At 41.0% G+C, this 15,827-nt stretch overlaps 1 protein-coding gene across 2 annotated transcripts in view; it reads right to left on the reverse strand.

The window, feature by feature from the left end:
* INTU (inturned planar cell polarity protein) overlaps window positions 1–15,827 on the reverse strand; it is a 317,576-nt gene that overhangs the window by 31,874 nt on the left and 269,875 nt on the right. For both annotated transcript variants that reach the window (XM_078676800.1, XM_078676799.1), the window contains exons 12-13: window positions 6,976–7,482; window positions 4,774–4,874 (exon numbers count right to left, since the gene is read on the reverse strand). In XM_078676800.1, coding sequence (XP_078532926.1) covers window positions 4,774–4,874; window positions 6,976–7,482 — 608 coding nt within the window. The remainder of the gene's footprint in view (window positions 1–4,773; window positions 4,875–6,975; window positions 7,483–15,827) is intronic.

Raw genomic sequence — 15,827 nt, forward strand, 5'->3', positions numbered from 1 at the left:
GTAATAGAAGGTCAAAAGTAACCTCGGGATAAAGGACAGCATCAAAAATAACCTCACCATATTGAGACTACCAAATAATAAAATCAACCATTCACAAATTTGATATGCTTTTGGAATACACAAAACGCTGAAGATTTCCATTAAGATCAACACAAACCTCATACTAGTCATTAATATGGAATTCAAATATGAATTCAAATGGAAGACTACATTAAAGCGTATCAACTTCAGAAATGGTAAACGATTTTAGATGTTGATGGCATAAACCCTGAACTTAAGTAAACCTGCAAATGACTCCGCTGTAACAGAACATTCATGAATAATAATCCCTAAGACTATTATGGTCAAGTCACAGGTTTAGCTGCTGAATAAACAAGGGTCGCCTATACCTCTATTCTTTCTGACAGTGACGTTGTGCTATTGGTTCTTAAATAGTTTAATTCCATAACAGTTCTTGAGTTGGACAACTTTAGCTTTTCAACAGTGGCCTTAATGGCAATAGAGGTATTTGTTGCCAATGTTTAAGCAAACATTAAATGGGGCTGGTGGTATCAACTAATTTCTTAGATATCCATTGGAAAGACTTTGATATGGCTTTGACTGGAAAATGAAGAAAACTGGAAGGTCACATGTACTATAATCCCACCTGAAATAAGAGTTTGCAAAGTCAATAGGTCTTGTCTATGTGAGACTTATTGGCTTTGCTAATGTTTTTTTTAGCTATGCTGCAAATAGCTGAATGTAATGTAAAAAAGCTGCCAGCGTTGTCCACGTTATAGCCTGTTTTAAAACAAATGTCAGTTATGTACACTAAGGCTAGCACTCTGTATAATATGGCTAAAAAACACTTTAAAAAGCCAATTGGCCTTGCATATACGAGACCTAATGGCTTTGCCGATGCTTCGTATGGAAAGCCATATGGTACGTTATAAGTATTATTTATAGTGTTTACAATGGTTGAAGTGTTAATGTTATAGAATGGAAAATGCCCTTGCCAAGGTGTTAGTGTGTCCAGATTCAGTAGCATTTTAGGACCATACAAAAACAGTGAAAATGTCTCATAAATGCGCTGAATGTACCATACGTTGTAGGTAGACAAAAAAGTCTGATAGGTTACAGCTTTTATTACAGTGATGCTTTAGGCTATGTGTTTACTTTAGGTGAATGGTTAAAAAAGAAACAAAAAAGCACTCTTGACTGCTTATTTAGTAGTAACATGTAGCAATAATCCGTGTTCAAAGGGATTCCTAGAGCTTTTGGCCCCTGTGCCACTGCACTTGCTGCACTATCCAAATCATGGCCCATGTGCCTGCAAGGGAACAAAAGCACAGCTTGACATTTGACCTTGGTCTTTGAATTACCAGCTAAGGTGAGGAGATAAGAACAACATTTAAAAGCCTGTGGACAGAAAACAAGTTTGAGGAAGAATACAGTGACTACAGCTTTCTCATTGGGCCGGACAAACTGAACTTAGACAGCCTAAAGCAAATGAAGACAGAAAATGGTAAGCAAATAATTGTGAGTTACAAACCACCAAATCAATGGCAAGCAACAGGCAGAATGCATTCTCAGGTCAACTTTCTGAAACTCCAAAACATGTCTTTCGCATACCACACAGCTGTGCTGTATGGTATGGTAGGCTACAACCTAAAAAGGATTCCACAAGAGATATTCCATTTGGATAAACACTCTTCTCTAGTTCAGCTGGTCTGGAAATGGACATATCTGGGTGGATGAGATGTATTTTTTGATGCTCTGTTGACTACATAGGAGCAAATTACTTGACTAATGGTTCCATACGTTGGAGGGAACTGTTGGAGGACATTTGGGGGATGATCTTCGCTTTTCTGCAGCATATAGTTCAGTTCAATATGATACATGCTCAAGTGTACCTTCGGTTGGACATCTCCTCAGAAAATAAATGTCAATATATTCCTGTGCTAGAATGTACCCTTGCTCCAATTCTATTCACATTAATAGCATCAGGGGTATATACAAAGCAAAACCTCATTATGATGTCGTACTCTAAAACAAAGATAGGCTTTATTTATTTTACTTAAGATTTTTTTTCATAAGGTGCAGCTATTACCCAAGTTTGGTGTGAGCATTCTTTACACTTACAAGGAACAGAGGGCTAGCATTTTTCACTTTTTGATGACAAATGTACTTTTTTGGAGGATAAATAAAGCACATTTCTAAAAACTGGACTTAAAAGGGAAGACATCCTCCTATAAGGGGACATTTCTGAGGCCTGGAAAAAAACTGTGGAGAACATTTGCTCACATTTGGATTCCTTTACCACCCATTTCATTTCCCCTCTCATCACTAAGACCACCGATCCAAACAAAGCAGCTGTCGATCTTGAACTTGCGATCTCCTCGACCTTAGATATAATTGCGCCATTAAAAGAATCTAGGCCTCCCACTAAAATCTCCCCATGGTTCACTCCGAACCTGGAAAAGATAAAACTCTCTGTCAGGACAGCAGAAAGGAAATGGCGTCAAACCAAAGCCCAAACTGACAGACAACAATATAAAACAACGCACAGACTTTATATGAAGGAAATCGCTACGGCATAAAAAGTATTTCTAAGCAACAGGATAACTCAGGCTGCCAACTCGCAGAGAGAGCTATATAAAATAGTTAAAGAATTAAAAAAAAAACCCTGCCAGTCAGCCCTCTCTCGCTGAATCACAAGATTGGGTCAACTCTGTATCATCCTACTTCCACGAAAAAATTTATGATATTCATAAACTTTTTCCCCAACCAATTCCCCCTATCCAGACCACACCCCTGCTCATTAAAGTCTACAAAGATTCCGAACACTCAAACATTGTCCTCAAAGAATTCCTACCTTTTTCAGGAATAGAAGTAGAATCCACCTTGCACAAAATTAAGTCAGGATCCCCTGGTGATCCAGCTTCCTCCCAGATTTTAGCAAAAATTGCTTCCGCTTTTGATTTCTGATCTAACCAAGACCCTTAATCTCTCCTTATCTCATGCTTCTGTCCCCCTGCACTGGAAGGAGGCCACAATCAGACCAATTTTAAAGAAACCCTCGGCCGACTCTAAACAACTTTCCAACTACCGGACCCTATTTGGAAAGGTCTTGGAATCTTTGATAAACAAACAACTTGGCACATATTTGGATACAAACAAATTCCTAGATTCCTCTCAGTCGGGATTCAGGGCATTCCATAGCACTGAGACTGCCCTTCTTGAAATAGTAGATAATGTCAGGATGACTCTCGATACAGGCCAGTCTGCCATACTGGTCCTGCTTGATCTGTCGGCAGCCTTCGACACCATCTCGCATCACATTCTCCTAGAGCGTCTTGTAGATATTGGTGTCGAGGGCTCTGCGCTACTTTGGATCAAAAGCTATCTGACCAAGAGGCGCTCAAAGGTCCAAGTAGGAATATACTCTTCTAGCTACCAGGAAAACGATAAAGGTGTACCCCAGGGGTCAATACTGAGCCCCAAGCTCTTTAACCTATATGTATCCCACTTGGCTAAGGTGATCAGAGCTCACGGTTTTGGAACCGTATCCTACGCCAACGACACTCAGTTCCTGATCACCATCGGCCTGATCTGATGAAACCAAATTGAGGTTCCAAAAGTGTATGGTTGCAATTCATGATTGGATGACCAACAACTTTTTAATGCTAAATGCTAGCAAAATGGAGATTGTGCTCTTTGGAACGGCCGATAAGCTCTGGACAGATGAATGGTGGCCACCAACACTAGGACTCTGCCCCTCTCCCAAGTCCTCAGTTAGGAATCTAGGGGTAATAGTTGACAACAGGCTCTCCATGACTGAACATGTCAACAAAGTAGTGCACACCAGCTTTGGACTAATGGGCAGTTTGAAGAAAATGTTCAAATGGATCCCCCTCCCGTCACGCATGCCCCTAGTCCAAGGTCTCATCATCAGCCGTATAGATTACGGGAATGCCCTGCTGTCCTCTATTAATCAAAATCTTCTGGCGAAACTCCAGGTACTACAAAACACCGCGGCCAGATTAGTCCTTAACCTGCCCCCCCGCACCCTATCACTGCCCTGCCTCAAGACCTTGCACTGGCTCCCTATAAAGAAACGCATGAAATTCAAATGATGCTGCCTAGTCCACAAAACCATCCACGGACAAGGACCGATATATCTGGAAAAAAAGCTTAAATTCCATAGCTCGGCCAGAACTCTCAGATCCTCTAGCAAGCTACTTCTAACTGTTCCCAAAGTTTGCACTGTCAGGAACAGCGATAGGGCCTTCAGCAAAACAGCTCCTGAAGCTTGGAACGCCCTATCCTTCACATCAGAATAGAACCCAACCACCTGAGATTCCGTAAGAACCTTAAAACCTGGCTTTTTTAGTCACCTGCTTACTGTCTCGGTCTTGTGGATCTGCGAGCGCTCTGAGACCTTCGGGTGATTTATGCGCTATATAAAAGCATTTTACAATTACAATTGCAAAGCATCTTGAAAAGAGACACTCTGTGGAGGTTATAGACCAATTCAATAGTGAAGACAATTTTTAAATATTAGGGACACAATAAGGGCACTTGCTGAAACAGATGTGAACAGGAAGTGGAGATGATTACTATGAGAATGATAGCATTGTTTAAACCTTGTCCTTGTGTATATTGTGTAATAAAGATTTTAAAAACACATACCCACTTTCTTCTATGAAATACATTTACTCTATGAGGCAGGTATTTTACAATTGGACTGAATGTTCTATACAGCCGTATTTAACTTTGTTCAGCTATGCTTACTTGACAGTATTGTATAGTTCTTCAGTTTCCTTTTCTGAAAGATTCTTTTTCAGGATACCAAAATTAAATGGATTGGGTATGGTATGCTTCTTTTTCCCAACCTGGAAAGAAAAAACAGAACAGACGGTGCTGGGAAATGAACACATGCCAAATGTAGACACAGCACATGGAATTATTTAAATTAGGTAAAATTAATAACTAGGCTGGAAGATAGTGTTGTGTATTCGAGTGGCATAAAGTGAAGTCACATACAGTGTAGTTGCGTAGAGTAGAGTGGACTGGTGTAGAGTCTATTGGAGTAGAATGTTGTTGAGTACAGAGCCATAGCTATATATAAATGTAAACCTTTTTCCCTGTTCTATCCCTCCATTATCCTTCTCAATCCAAATAGCTGGATAACATATTCACCACTCAACTTACTTCCATATTTCACTATACTAATTCACCACTAATCCTTAATGGGTTTCGGAGTAGCGTGCTACTCGCTGAAAAAGTGATTACAATTACAATACAACAGAGTGCAGTGGCGTACAGTGCAGGGCCAATAACTTTAGCAGCATACAATGCAGCGTTGAAGAATGTAGATTAGAGTGTTCCATACTACACATACAGAGTGCAGTGGCATAGAGCAAAGTGGTGCAGAGTGGAGTAGAGAGGCATAGAGTATAGTGGGTTAGAATGGTGCAGAGTAGAGTGGAATAGAATGCAGTAGAGCAATGTAGAATGACACAGAGTTCAGTGGTTTAGAATGCAGTGCTAAAGATTAGTGTGTCATACACTGTAGTGGTGTAGAGTAACATAGAGTGCAGTGGCACAGATTGCAGTGGGGTAGAGTACAGTGGTGCAGAGTAGAGCGCAGTGGCATGGAGTAGAGTGATACAGAGTCGAGTAGAGAGCAGTGGTGTACAGTGCAATGGCATAGAATTCAGAGATGTACAATGCAGCTTCATGAAATGCAGTGGCTAATATATGCCACACCACTGCATTCTACAGTGGTGTGCACACCACTGCATTCTACAAGGCACCACTCTAATAGTGGTGCCTTGTAGAATGTAGTGGTGTGGAGCGGTGCAGAGTGGAGTGGCATAGAGTAAAGTGGTATAGAGTAAAGTGGTGTAGAGTAAAGTGGAGTGGAGTACAGTGGAGTGGAGTAGAGGGCCACAGAGTAGAGTGGAAGAGTGTAGTGGTTCACAGCAGAGTGTCTTAGAGTGCATTGACCTAGAGTGCAGTAGTGCAGAGTAGAGTGGCGGCGAGTGTAGTAGTGTAGAGTGATGGAGAGTGGAGTAGAGTGGCATACAGTGGTGCAGAGTAGAGTGCAGTGGCATAGGGTGCAGTTGTGTAGAGGGCATTGGTTTAGAGTAGAGTGGCATAGAGTGCAGTAGCAGAGTGGAGTGGTGCAGATTGCGTAGTTCAGTGGCATAGAGAAGATTATTTCAGAGTAGAGTGAAGTGGTGTAGAATGGAGTGGCGTAGGGAAGAGTGCAGTGTTGCAGAGTGGCATAGAGTAGAGTAGAGTAGATTGGAGTGGCCTGGACTGAAGTGGTGTAGACTGCAATGGCGTTAAGTGCCATTGTGTGGAGTAGAGTGGAGTATTGTACACTGGCATAGAGTAGAGTCGTAAAGAGTAGAGTAGAGAGGCATAGAGTGAAGTGGTGTAGAGTGCAGTGGCACAGAGTGGAGTGGTGCATAGTAAAGTAAGGTGCAGTGGTGCTAAGTGGCGTGGAGTGGTGCAGAGTAGAGTGCTCTGGTATAGAGTAGAGTGGAGTGGTGTAGAGTGGAGTATGCATGGTGTGGTAGCACACTGCCATAACAGACAACACATTTTCAACTGCAATGACCATTACATTTGCACAGACATACAGTTATACTAATACAACTATACAGTGCTCAAATGATAATGTGTGGAAATGGCACCATAGTGCAATGATTTATGTTTACTATAATCAAGTATTTGTTACCAATAACCTTCCAAATTAACAAATAAATGCATTTGTATTTCAAATTCTGATATATTCTGAAATACTGTTTAGTTGATTTAAATGTTGCTGTGTGCTACAAGAAAACCCTTTCCTACCCCCAGTGTGCAGCAAGAAATGGAGACTGTCGTAATAGTATTAACATACATCCATTAATAAAATGTGAAAAAGGACACCGACATGTATACACACACATATATACACGCTCAACGCAATAAAAATAGTACCTTGAAAATGTTCCCGCTTCCTCCACTTCCATCCGATCCTCCTGATCCTTGGGACTCTCTCCGATAATACTTCCGTGTTGAATCCGGTGTTGAGTGTGGACTAAGACCAATACCATCTGCAGGACCTTCAATGCCGTTCTCTGATCCACCACTATTCCTTGTAGGGCTGGGTTTTCGTGTCCTTAGGGTGGAAGAGGAGTCACTGAATAATATCCTTTTACTTGTTGGAGATATTGATCCTTTGTTAGATATCTGAAATTTACTGAGAATGGGTGAGGTAGTAAAACTGTCCAGTTTGTCACGTGATGAAGGAAGGAACCAATCAGCACAAGACAGATATGGACTAGCTGCTGCTCCAAGTCTTTCTTCTATGTTTAAGTCTATTCCTTCGAGGCCAAGCAGAGTTGCCTTGACCTGATCTACGTATATGCTGTCTGGTCCTGGATTTCCAATAGCTTTGGAAGTGCAACCCCCCGCCTCCAGCAAGACACACAGCATAAAATGTTTCTGCAAATATTAACAGGAAAGTGAGAGACAGTTACTACGTGTTCACAATTAAAACACTCTAAAATGGACATAGACATTATTTGTATACTAAGTAAATACAGAGAAAACACGAGGGTATGAATGTGTCATGTAACATAAAATACACCTGGATTCAGGCACTTAAGAGAATATGTATGCTGACATTTATAAGGAGCAAACACTGAACCGCTGGGGGATAAGTTGTAAAATTTTAAGGAATCACATAAGACATATGTAAGCCAATTACGGGAAAGACCTTGAAGAGGCTTTAAAGGTTTTTAAATACAAATGACTTTGTCAGGAAAGCCTGAACACAATAAAATAATTCAAAATAGGATAATGGGGTGCAATAAAGATGTTAGCGAGCCCTTAACGTACCCTATAATTCTATAATGCAAACAAATGTTAGTTATTTGTTGACATGCAACAGGGTCTTTGATGGTACCATGTGACATGTTCCTATTCTTACATAGAATATCAATTGCAAAGATGTTTATTACCAAACGATAAAAAACTTCAATATGGCTAAAAATAAAGTCTCACTCCCATAAAGTGTGCATTAACTATTCTCGATATACTTACTTTTAATCTTTCTGAAACAGAAAGAATACTAAAATAACTGGAGGGTGAGGACACCGTGGTGTACTACCACTTACAACAGCTTCCAGTCCAAACCCAGCATAGATGGTGGAGCCAGATAAAATGCACTTAAAATGTAATAAAATGATAAAACACACACATAGGATAAACACATTAGGGCAGAGCAACATGTAATGGAAAACATTAAAACGGTAAATTGAAAATAAGCATAAAAAAGTATTGCAGTTCGTTTCCAATTAAAAAGCAATCCCATAATTAACACGACTGATCTCAAAGACTACACTAAAACATTTTGTATAAAACTGATGAATATTTGTTGAAGAGAAACTAAATATCATAAACATGTGCACAAAGTGTTAGAGCAACCCAAAACAACATAGGAGGAGAAATAATTCACATCTAGCTGAACAACAATTGAAACATGATGCGGATTGTATCTTGATTAAAACAACTATTTTAAATATGTGTGGTAGCTAGAAGATTGTGCATAGTCTGCTTCATCTTTCCCTGTCTACTAACCCTTTACAAATTGAAATTGACCAACCTCTAACACCAGTACACGTGCTTGTTGATATGTTAGGTATGGATGGGCGAGTTCATGGGAGACTGTGGCCTAAAATAGACAGACCAATTTCTCAACTATTTTCAAACATGCATGTGATGAAGCAGGGTTTTCGTGAAATAAAACTTGCTCGGATTGACCTCCTCATTGTGTGACTTATTAATCAAATGTCGAGAAAACTAACAGTGTAAGACTAAAAGGGGAAAGATGAAAACTGCAAAAGCAGGTGCTGGGAGTGTTGGAGTAGGCCGCAAATGCACATGATTAATGCAGTAAATAACAGCCAAAAGTCAAGAGTTTATTTTTCACTAACAGTTAGAAAATAATAAGCAGTGCGTAAGAAAAGAAAATGCAAGTTAAAGCATTCAAAGAGCGTTTAATAGTGGAGTTTTATAAAATGATAACTAACTCTTGTATTCGTTTTTCCTAGAAGTGTATTCTATTGCCCTGCCAATGGCCGACGGCAGCATGGAAGGGGTTAAAAATGGAGAAGGGAGAAAAACTATGATCTGTCCTTCGCAAGTTCCTGATGATTGGCAAGATTGCGCAGAAAAAACAAAGCAAATTAATGGAGTTTCCTTTGCCGAGCGACACGAGGACATTTGTACTACAAGTTGATAAATGAATGAGATGGAGAGAAGTACAAACCACGGAAGCTTGATATTAGAGTTTCCTGTGTTGGAAGTTGATTACAATGTGCGAAGTAAGAACAATGGGCCATTTGAAAAGTTAGGCACGTCGAGAGTGGTGTGATTGAACACCCTTTGTTTTGGACCCATGAAATGGAATAAATCCATGTGAGATGACACAATGAGGGGTGGACCTTTAGTGAATCTAGGGTATAAGTATTAGTACTAAGAAGTTGGAGGCTAGGGTGCATTTTCCTTACTTTGTGAGAGGAGAAAGCTGTGTTGCTGTTTCCTTATTCTATGGGCTGGCTGTTGTTCTGCTGATGCAGACTCTTTGACTTTGCTCCTCAACTCTTCTTGAGGTGCCCAGCTTACTCTCATGAACAGAGGGTAACGTTTTAGATTTCTAGAAACCTTGCGAGATTGGTTAGTATGATATTCTAAATTTGAATAAATCTAATTGCAAATGTTTTTATCCTTTTATCTCTACACCTATCCACTCACTCATTGTGCTGACATTTGAGATGTACAATTGATATTATTTGCTAATGTTTCTCTTCTGTGATGATCTATGATTCGAGCTGCATTGTGCTTGATGAGCAATCACATTTATTTAAATAAAGCATTCTGAACGCTCAAAAGAGTTTGTCATTAGTGTCATTGATTTAGTTATATGAAATGAATATTATAGGGTAATACTTTAGAAATTCTGATAATATTTTGCCAATCCCTTACTAACTAAATAAAGATTCATAACCAAGAAAGAGGATAAATAGGATGAACAAATTGGTAAGTTTGGTTTAAACTCACCCAGCGTGAAAGGGATGGTTAGGTATTGAATTGGGTCCAGATGATAGAATTCTGTCAGTCCCTAAACGCTGGATCACATGGATAGACTGGTTGCATATTTTGGGTACTTGTGCAATATTTAGGAGTTCATGAATTTATAAGTGTCTGGTAACTTCCTGCTTCCTTTATGGGTTATCTTAGGATGAAGGAAGTTACAGATGCTCGACAGGCCTGCCACACCTCATAACCGCCATTAGTGACACCGGGGCAAGTTACCATCCATTATTGCTGTATACAGAGTAGGATAACACACAATTGGGGGCAACATCTCAAGGTGTGTAGGTAATAGTGCAGAATGCAGAGAGGAAGGATCTTGAGGTGACCGCTTGCACTTTGCGCACACACATTTTCACGTCACATTTAATGTGCACACTGGTAGAAGTAGTTTTCAAATCAAATTTACGATTTTGCTTTTATTCAGTCATTGAAAACAATATATGTGAGTACCTGTGAGTACTCTCCAGTCTTCACTGATCTGATCAATTTTGGTTCCATCAAAAAGAGTGATGCAAACCAACCTGCCTTGGGAAACAAGCATAGCCAATACATTTAGAAGCGTTCAGGTGCACCCTCACACAACAGCATATAACCCTACAACAAATCGCCGTTTTCCTTTAGCTTGACTGTATACCCAATGCCAATGCTCACTACAGTGATGAAATGTTATCATTGCAAATGAACAGCTGTTTGTCCGGCCGCGTGACACCGCTAAATATATGCCCCAAAATTTCAGTGTGGGTCAACAATATCAAATGCACCATTACCACATGCTGAGAGCTTTCTGTGGGGTCTCTGCAAGCCTTCTCTACACCCCATTTACTGAGTACCCCATACACCACTTCCAACATTGTCTCTTAGGTTGTATGACCCCTTGATAACCAAACCAAAAGGTCTAAGAAGGATTACGATGAGAAGTAGACATTTTGTTGAACCTCAAAAGTCATTATTGTTACAACTACCAGTAACATGTCCACAACAAGGCTATTGACTATCCCCCTCTTTTGTCAAACTTCAATTACGTTTATACTAATTCACCAATGTGGCATACATGGTACAATAATTCTTGCAGTAACTAGCTGTTCCAGTGACTGATACCGGCTCATCAGAATACTCTTGTTGAATTCCAGTTCTAACTCACTCTCCACTCAACCCTCTATAATTGCCCTCAGTACATGTTGACAATCCCCCTTGATGTAGAAAGCAGCCTACCTTAACTCTGGGTGGTCTCCTTCCTCATGTCTTCAGAAACCCCATGGCCTTGCATCTTGTGGGTCGAGAATGATTTTACATTTTGTGTGAAGTTTCAACATTCAACCTAGCCTGAACTTTGCTTCTCTCTCCCATCTCTCTGCCAATGCTTTTATAAAACATCTGCTCAACATTCAGGGAGGTTTGACTGGCTTTTGGACAAATTGTTTAAGCAAAGCTTCTCATTTCACCACTGAGTCACGTTTTCCTTTCTGGTGGGCACTGACATCAGGAATGTATTCTCTTCACACTCCCAAATCTGTACTTGTTTGCATAACTACCCAGCACATTGCTATTCTCCGCTTGGCCAAGAGTAAGGAAGATGAGCGAATTATTCCCTCGTTTCCTCATCTCTGGGCAAACAAACACATGTCGCAAACAGTTTTTGGAGATACCAATGGAGGTAGCCCTGTAGATGCACCTACCTCTGACGCAGCCCTACCACATTATTCTCACATTCCAATGTGCCCCAATATTCCAATATTACCAAACAATCCCAGACCACGTGAAGAAAGTTTGCTTCATCAGTTTGAGATTGTGCATATTTACCAGAGTTGGTGGCAAATACTCTTCTCAGAATAACTGATATTAGGTAAGTAGGGTGAAGGAAGTTAAATTGCATTAGTTTAGAACTACCATTGATATGAACTCTGCGTTTTCGCCCATTCTGCATCTCATATTCCCTCCTCTAGATCTCCTCTAGGCCACCTATCCTTTAGATCCACCAGTGGGGACCTAAATACTGCCAGCAATATGACATACAGAGATGATATTAATCTTTTCTCTGTGCCAAAGGTTAGTAAGGCAAAGGTTAAACTATCTCTTTCTAGGTCAGTTGTACTCGTATAGCAAAGTGCAGGTCTAGCCACCTTAACTAGAGCTACTTGGCAGACTGGAACCCATGAACTACCAATGTATTACTTGAAGATGGTGGATTCCAGGCAACGATCAGTACTATGAGACAACCAGATTATTTGTTGTATTAGTGAGTTCTGAAACTCTTTTCACCAGAACGCAGAATTTGATGAGGGAGCTGTAGAAGAAGACTCAATACAACTACAAATGATAGCCAGGCAAGGGGTCTCGTATGAGGAGCTGCTAAATATTCTTGAAGAGCAACGTGAAAGTTACCATATCTGCTGTGGTTAGCGGTCTAGCTTCCTGACTTTTCATCGCTCAGTCTTCCATAACTTCCACTCTATTCCCTGTTGGAATGTGATGATTTAGAAATTCAGCCAAGGAAGCCATAGTTTCTGCATTTAAGTGTTTACTAATCAGGTCTAACACTAAAATTCAGATATAAACGTGTACTAGCAATCATTGGCAAACCCAATAGGTTTCACCTATGCAAAATCTTTTGACTTTGTTAATGTTTTTTAAGACATGTTGCACAACAGCACAGGCTGCTGTGCAACATGGCTGAAAGCAAATAAAGTAATGGCACTATGAGGCAGACAGCGCTGTAATCTTCATTCATCCGCCTGCTTAGGGGGTTAGTGGTGGGAACGCAGTTAGACCAGAATGCCAAAAATGGGTGATCGTTCGCTCCGCTTTCTGGCAGCGCAGAATTGGAATAAACTTCCTCTATCACTCAGGCTAGAAAGTTCAGAAGTTAAATTTAGAAAACTGCTTAAAACCTATCTGTTCACTGCCTAGTCTCGGTCGGCCGGCTTATTGGTGCTTCTGCTCCCTCCTCTCACTCAGCGCGGGGACACGCCGAGATGGCGTAACCAGGCGCTTTATAAATGTCCTTTATTATTATTATATCCTGTCCAAACCATGCCGTATTATATATGCCCATCCCCTTTGGCCTTGCCAGAATCCCCACTTTGCAGCTGCCCTAAAGGGACCCAACTGCAATTTAGTTTGGCTATGGCAAACAAATTACCAACGACCACCTATTGGGAACTCATCTTGATGTTGCTTACCCTATCCGTCACCTGCTGCTGTACCTGCCCGAGGATCTCCTGGGTTGCTACATTTGTGCCTACCTTGCCTTTCGCTCTCCTGGCCTGCTCATTCAGGAGCCTTTGCTTCTTTTCTGCCTGTGCTACCTGCCGCTCTTCCGACCAGCCAGCTGCCTGCTTGTCACTTCCGTCAGCCCCGGAGAAGGGATGCCAGGGGTGCAGGTGGGGTCATGGCTGAGGACATGCTTCAGGAAGAGCAGTAAATTGCATAACCATGTGAACAATATCATATTTCTGACCCATGGGGGTATTTAGATGGGATGTTAGTGCCATGAGGGGACAAAGAGGATGCTGACCACAGAGATGTCAGATGATTACCTAAATGGAGGTTTGGGAGCAGGACTCAATCTATATATACATATGTATAGCCATAACATAGTATAGTCTGTGTGTCTCCCGTCTGGCAATTGGTTGCATCAGGCCCCTTTTCACAACCCCTGACCCTTATTTTGCGGCACAGGTGTCATGTTCTGTTATTGTTTGTTAGACCCAGCGGTTTCTGTCTGGCTGGGATACATCAAAGCCAGTCTGAATCCCCCGTTCTAGACCGGATGAATATGATAGACGAGTGCTCACCCTTACGTAGCCTGGCACAGAGCAGAAAGGTTTATCCTCAGGGTCAATGTTTAAAGTATTGGAACAACACCACTTTTTCAACACACTGCATGCGCTACAAAAATAGTCGACACCATATATATAAAACCCAAGTCGTTGTATTACACACAGTCACACATATTAAATTCAATACAATATGTACATTAAAATCAAAACGATCTGCACATTGAATATATATGTTACAGTTATATGCAATTGTCCAACTTTCCAATTAGCATCAGAACGGCATAACCATATATGCCTTATTCAGAAGTAATCAACAAACATGACATTCACAGAGATTTATCAGCCATTGTAGTAAGAAATCTCCTGTAAAATGAACCATCACGTCACACAATTACGCAGCAAGTTAGACAAACTATAGAAAAGGTACGACTGGGTTTGCTTTTTCCTCTAAGGAACCTGTGCTGCACCCAATCTTTACAGAAGCCCATCAGTCCAATCCAGAAACCTACTGGCCTTTATAGCCTGACATTCTCTAATACTGGCCCCGTTTTGGGATCACCCAGAAGGAAGACTTCTGAAATTGAAGTTTTAAAAGATCTGATGCAGAAGTAGACTTGGGTAAACCAAATCTTAGTCACAAATGTTGGGGGTTCGATCAAAAAAATCTCCCTAAAAGCAAGAGATCTAGCACTACAAGGAGCCTATGCTATCCTAAAGAATTCAAGATGAATGGAAGCCAGGGAGCACTAATGTGTCCCCAGGAGTGACTCTTTCAGTAAGTAGCCCCAATCTTTGACTTCCACAGCAACAAAGACTGACACGGTAGACAACTAAAGAAAAACTACTAACAATGCTAGATGGCCATAAGTAGGTTAAGATGATAAATATGCACCACATACAATACTTCTGGCCTTGGTGTAAGATTAAGAGAAAACTGGTTAAAAACTGAAATCTAGCAATAGCCGCTCTTCAGAAGTGTTCAATTAAGGCTTTCTCAAAGAAATCTGCTGTGCAACTCAACAGTTGTATAGAATGTTACATGAAAAGTGAAAGAATAGTGATAGTGACAGACATGGGCGCATACCAGTGATGGGTTGGGGGGACTATTTTAGGTCTGTGAAGGCAGTTCAAAATAAAGACAAATGATGCAAATGCCCCTGGAGTAAATAAACACACAAAGGCAGGTTAGGGGTGTAAGGGATGGCAGGTGAAATAAACTGACACATATAGCAAGCATTTTCCCAAGCTGACTATCATCCAATATTTACTCCTGTTTACACAGGACAGACAAGCTACTAGGCCCAATCCATATTGATTGACGTTGCTTGCCATTAGTGGTTGGATTACTATGGCTCTGCAAAACGGGTCAAGTACAACCCTTTCCACATGTGACTCTCTGGGTGATGAGGGCGAGCAGTCACAGGCTTCTCAGGGAGGTAGTATAGGGGCAAGAGCTCTGAACTTAACAGACAACCAGCGGACACAATCGCGTAATGTCCAGCAAAGTGGTTTTCTTTTGAGAAAAAAAAATACTTTAATCGCACAGCAGAACTAAATCTAATCCATTTAATGGAAGCAACATACAGGGTTCAAAACTACATGATAGGCAGTGAGGTGCTACGCCCCCTGCTTCACAGTCTCTTCTCGCGATGCTGCTATGGTGAGACCCAGTACCTATGGTTCCAAAACATTTGGGTTTTAAGCAAGTATTAACCACAATTACAAGGTTAATTTCGCTTACAGGTGACTAGAACAGTTTCAGTTTAATTCAGCTCTACCCCTTTTTTGCACAAAGTCTTAGCAAACATTGTGGAACCATGTGCTGTTCAGCATTTAAATAGTTCAGCAGGCTCGGACCTGTGTTTTTACCTGCTGACTTCTGTACTAGTTCGAAAGCGTGGTCCAAGAGGG

The sequence above is a fragment of the Lissotriton helveticus genome, chromosome 2_1, assembly GCF_964261635.1.
Source record: "Lissotriton helveticus chromosome 2_1, aLisHel1.1, whole genome shotgun sequence".
Lineage (NCBI taxonomy): Eukaryota > Metazoa > Chordata > Amphibia > Caudata > Salamandridae > Lissotriton > Lissotriton helveticus.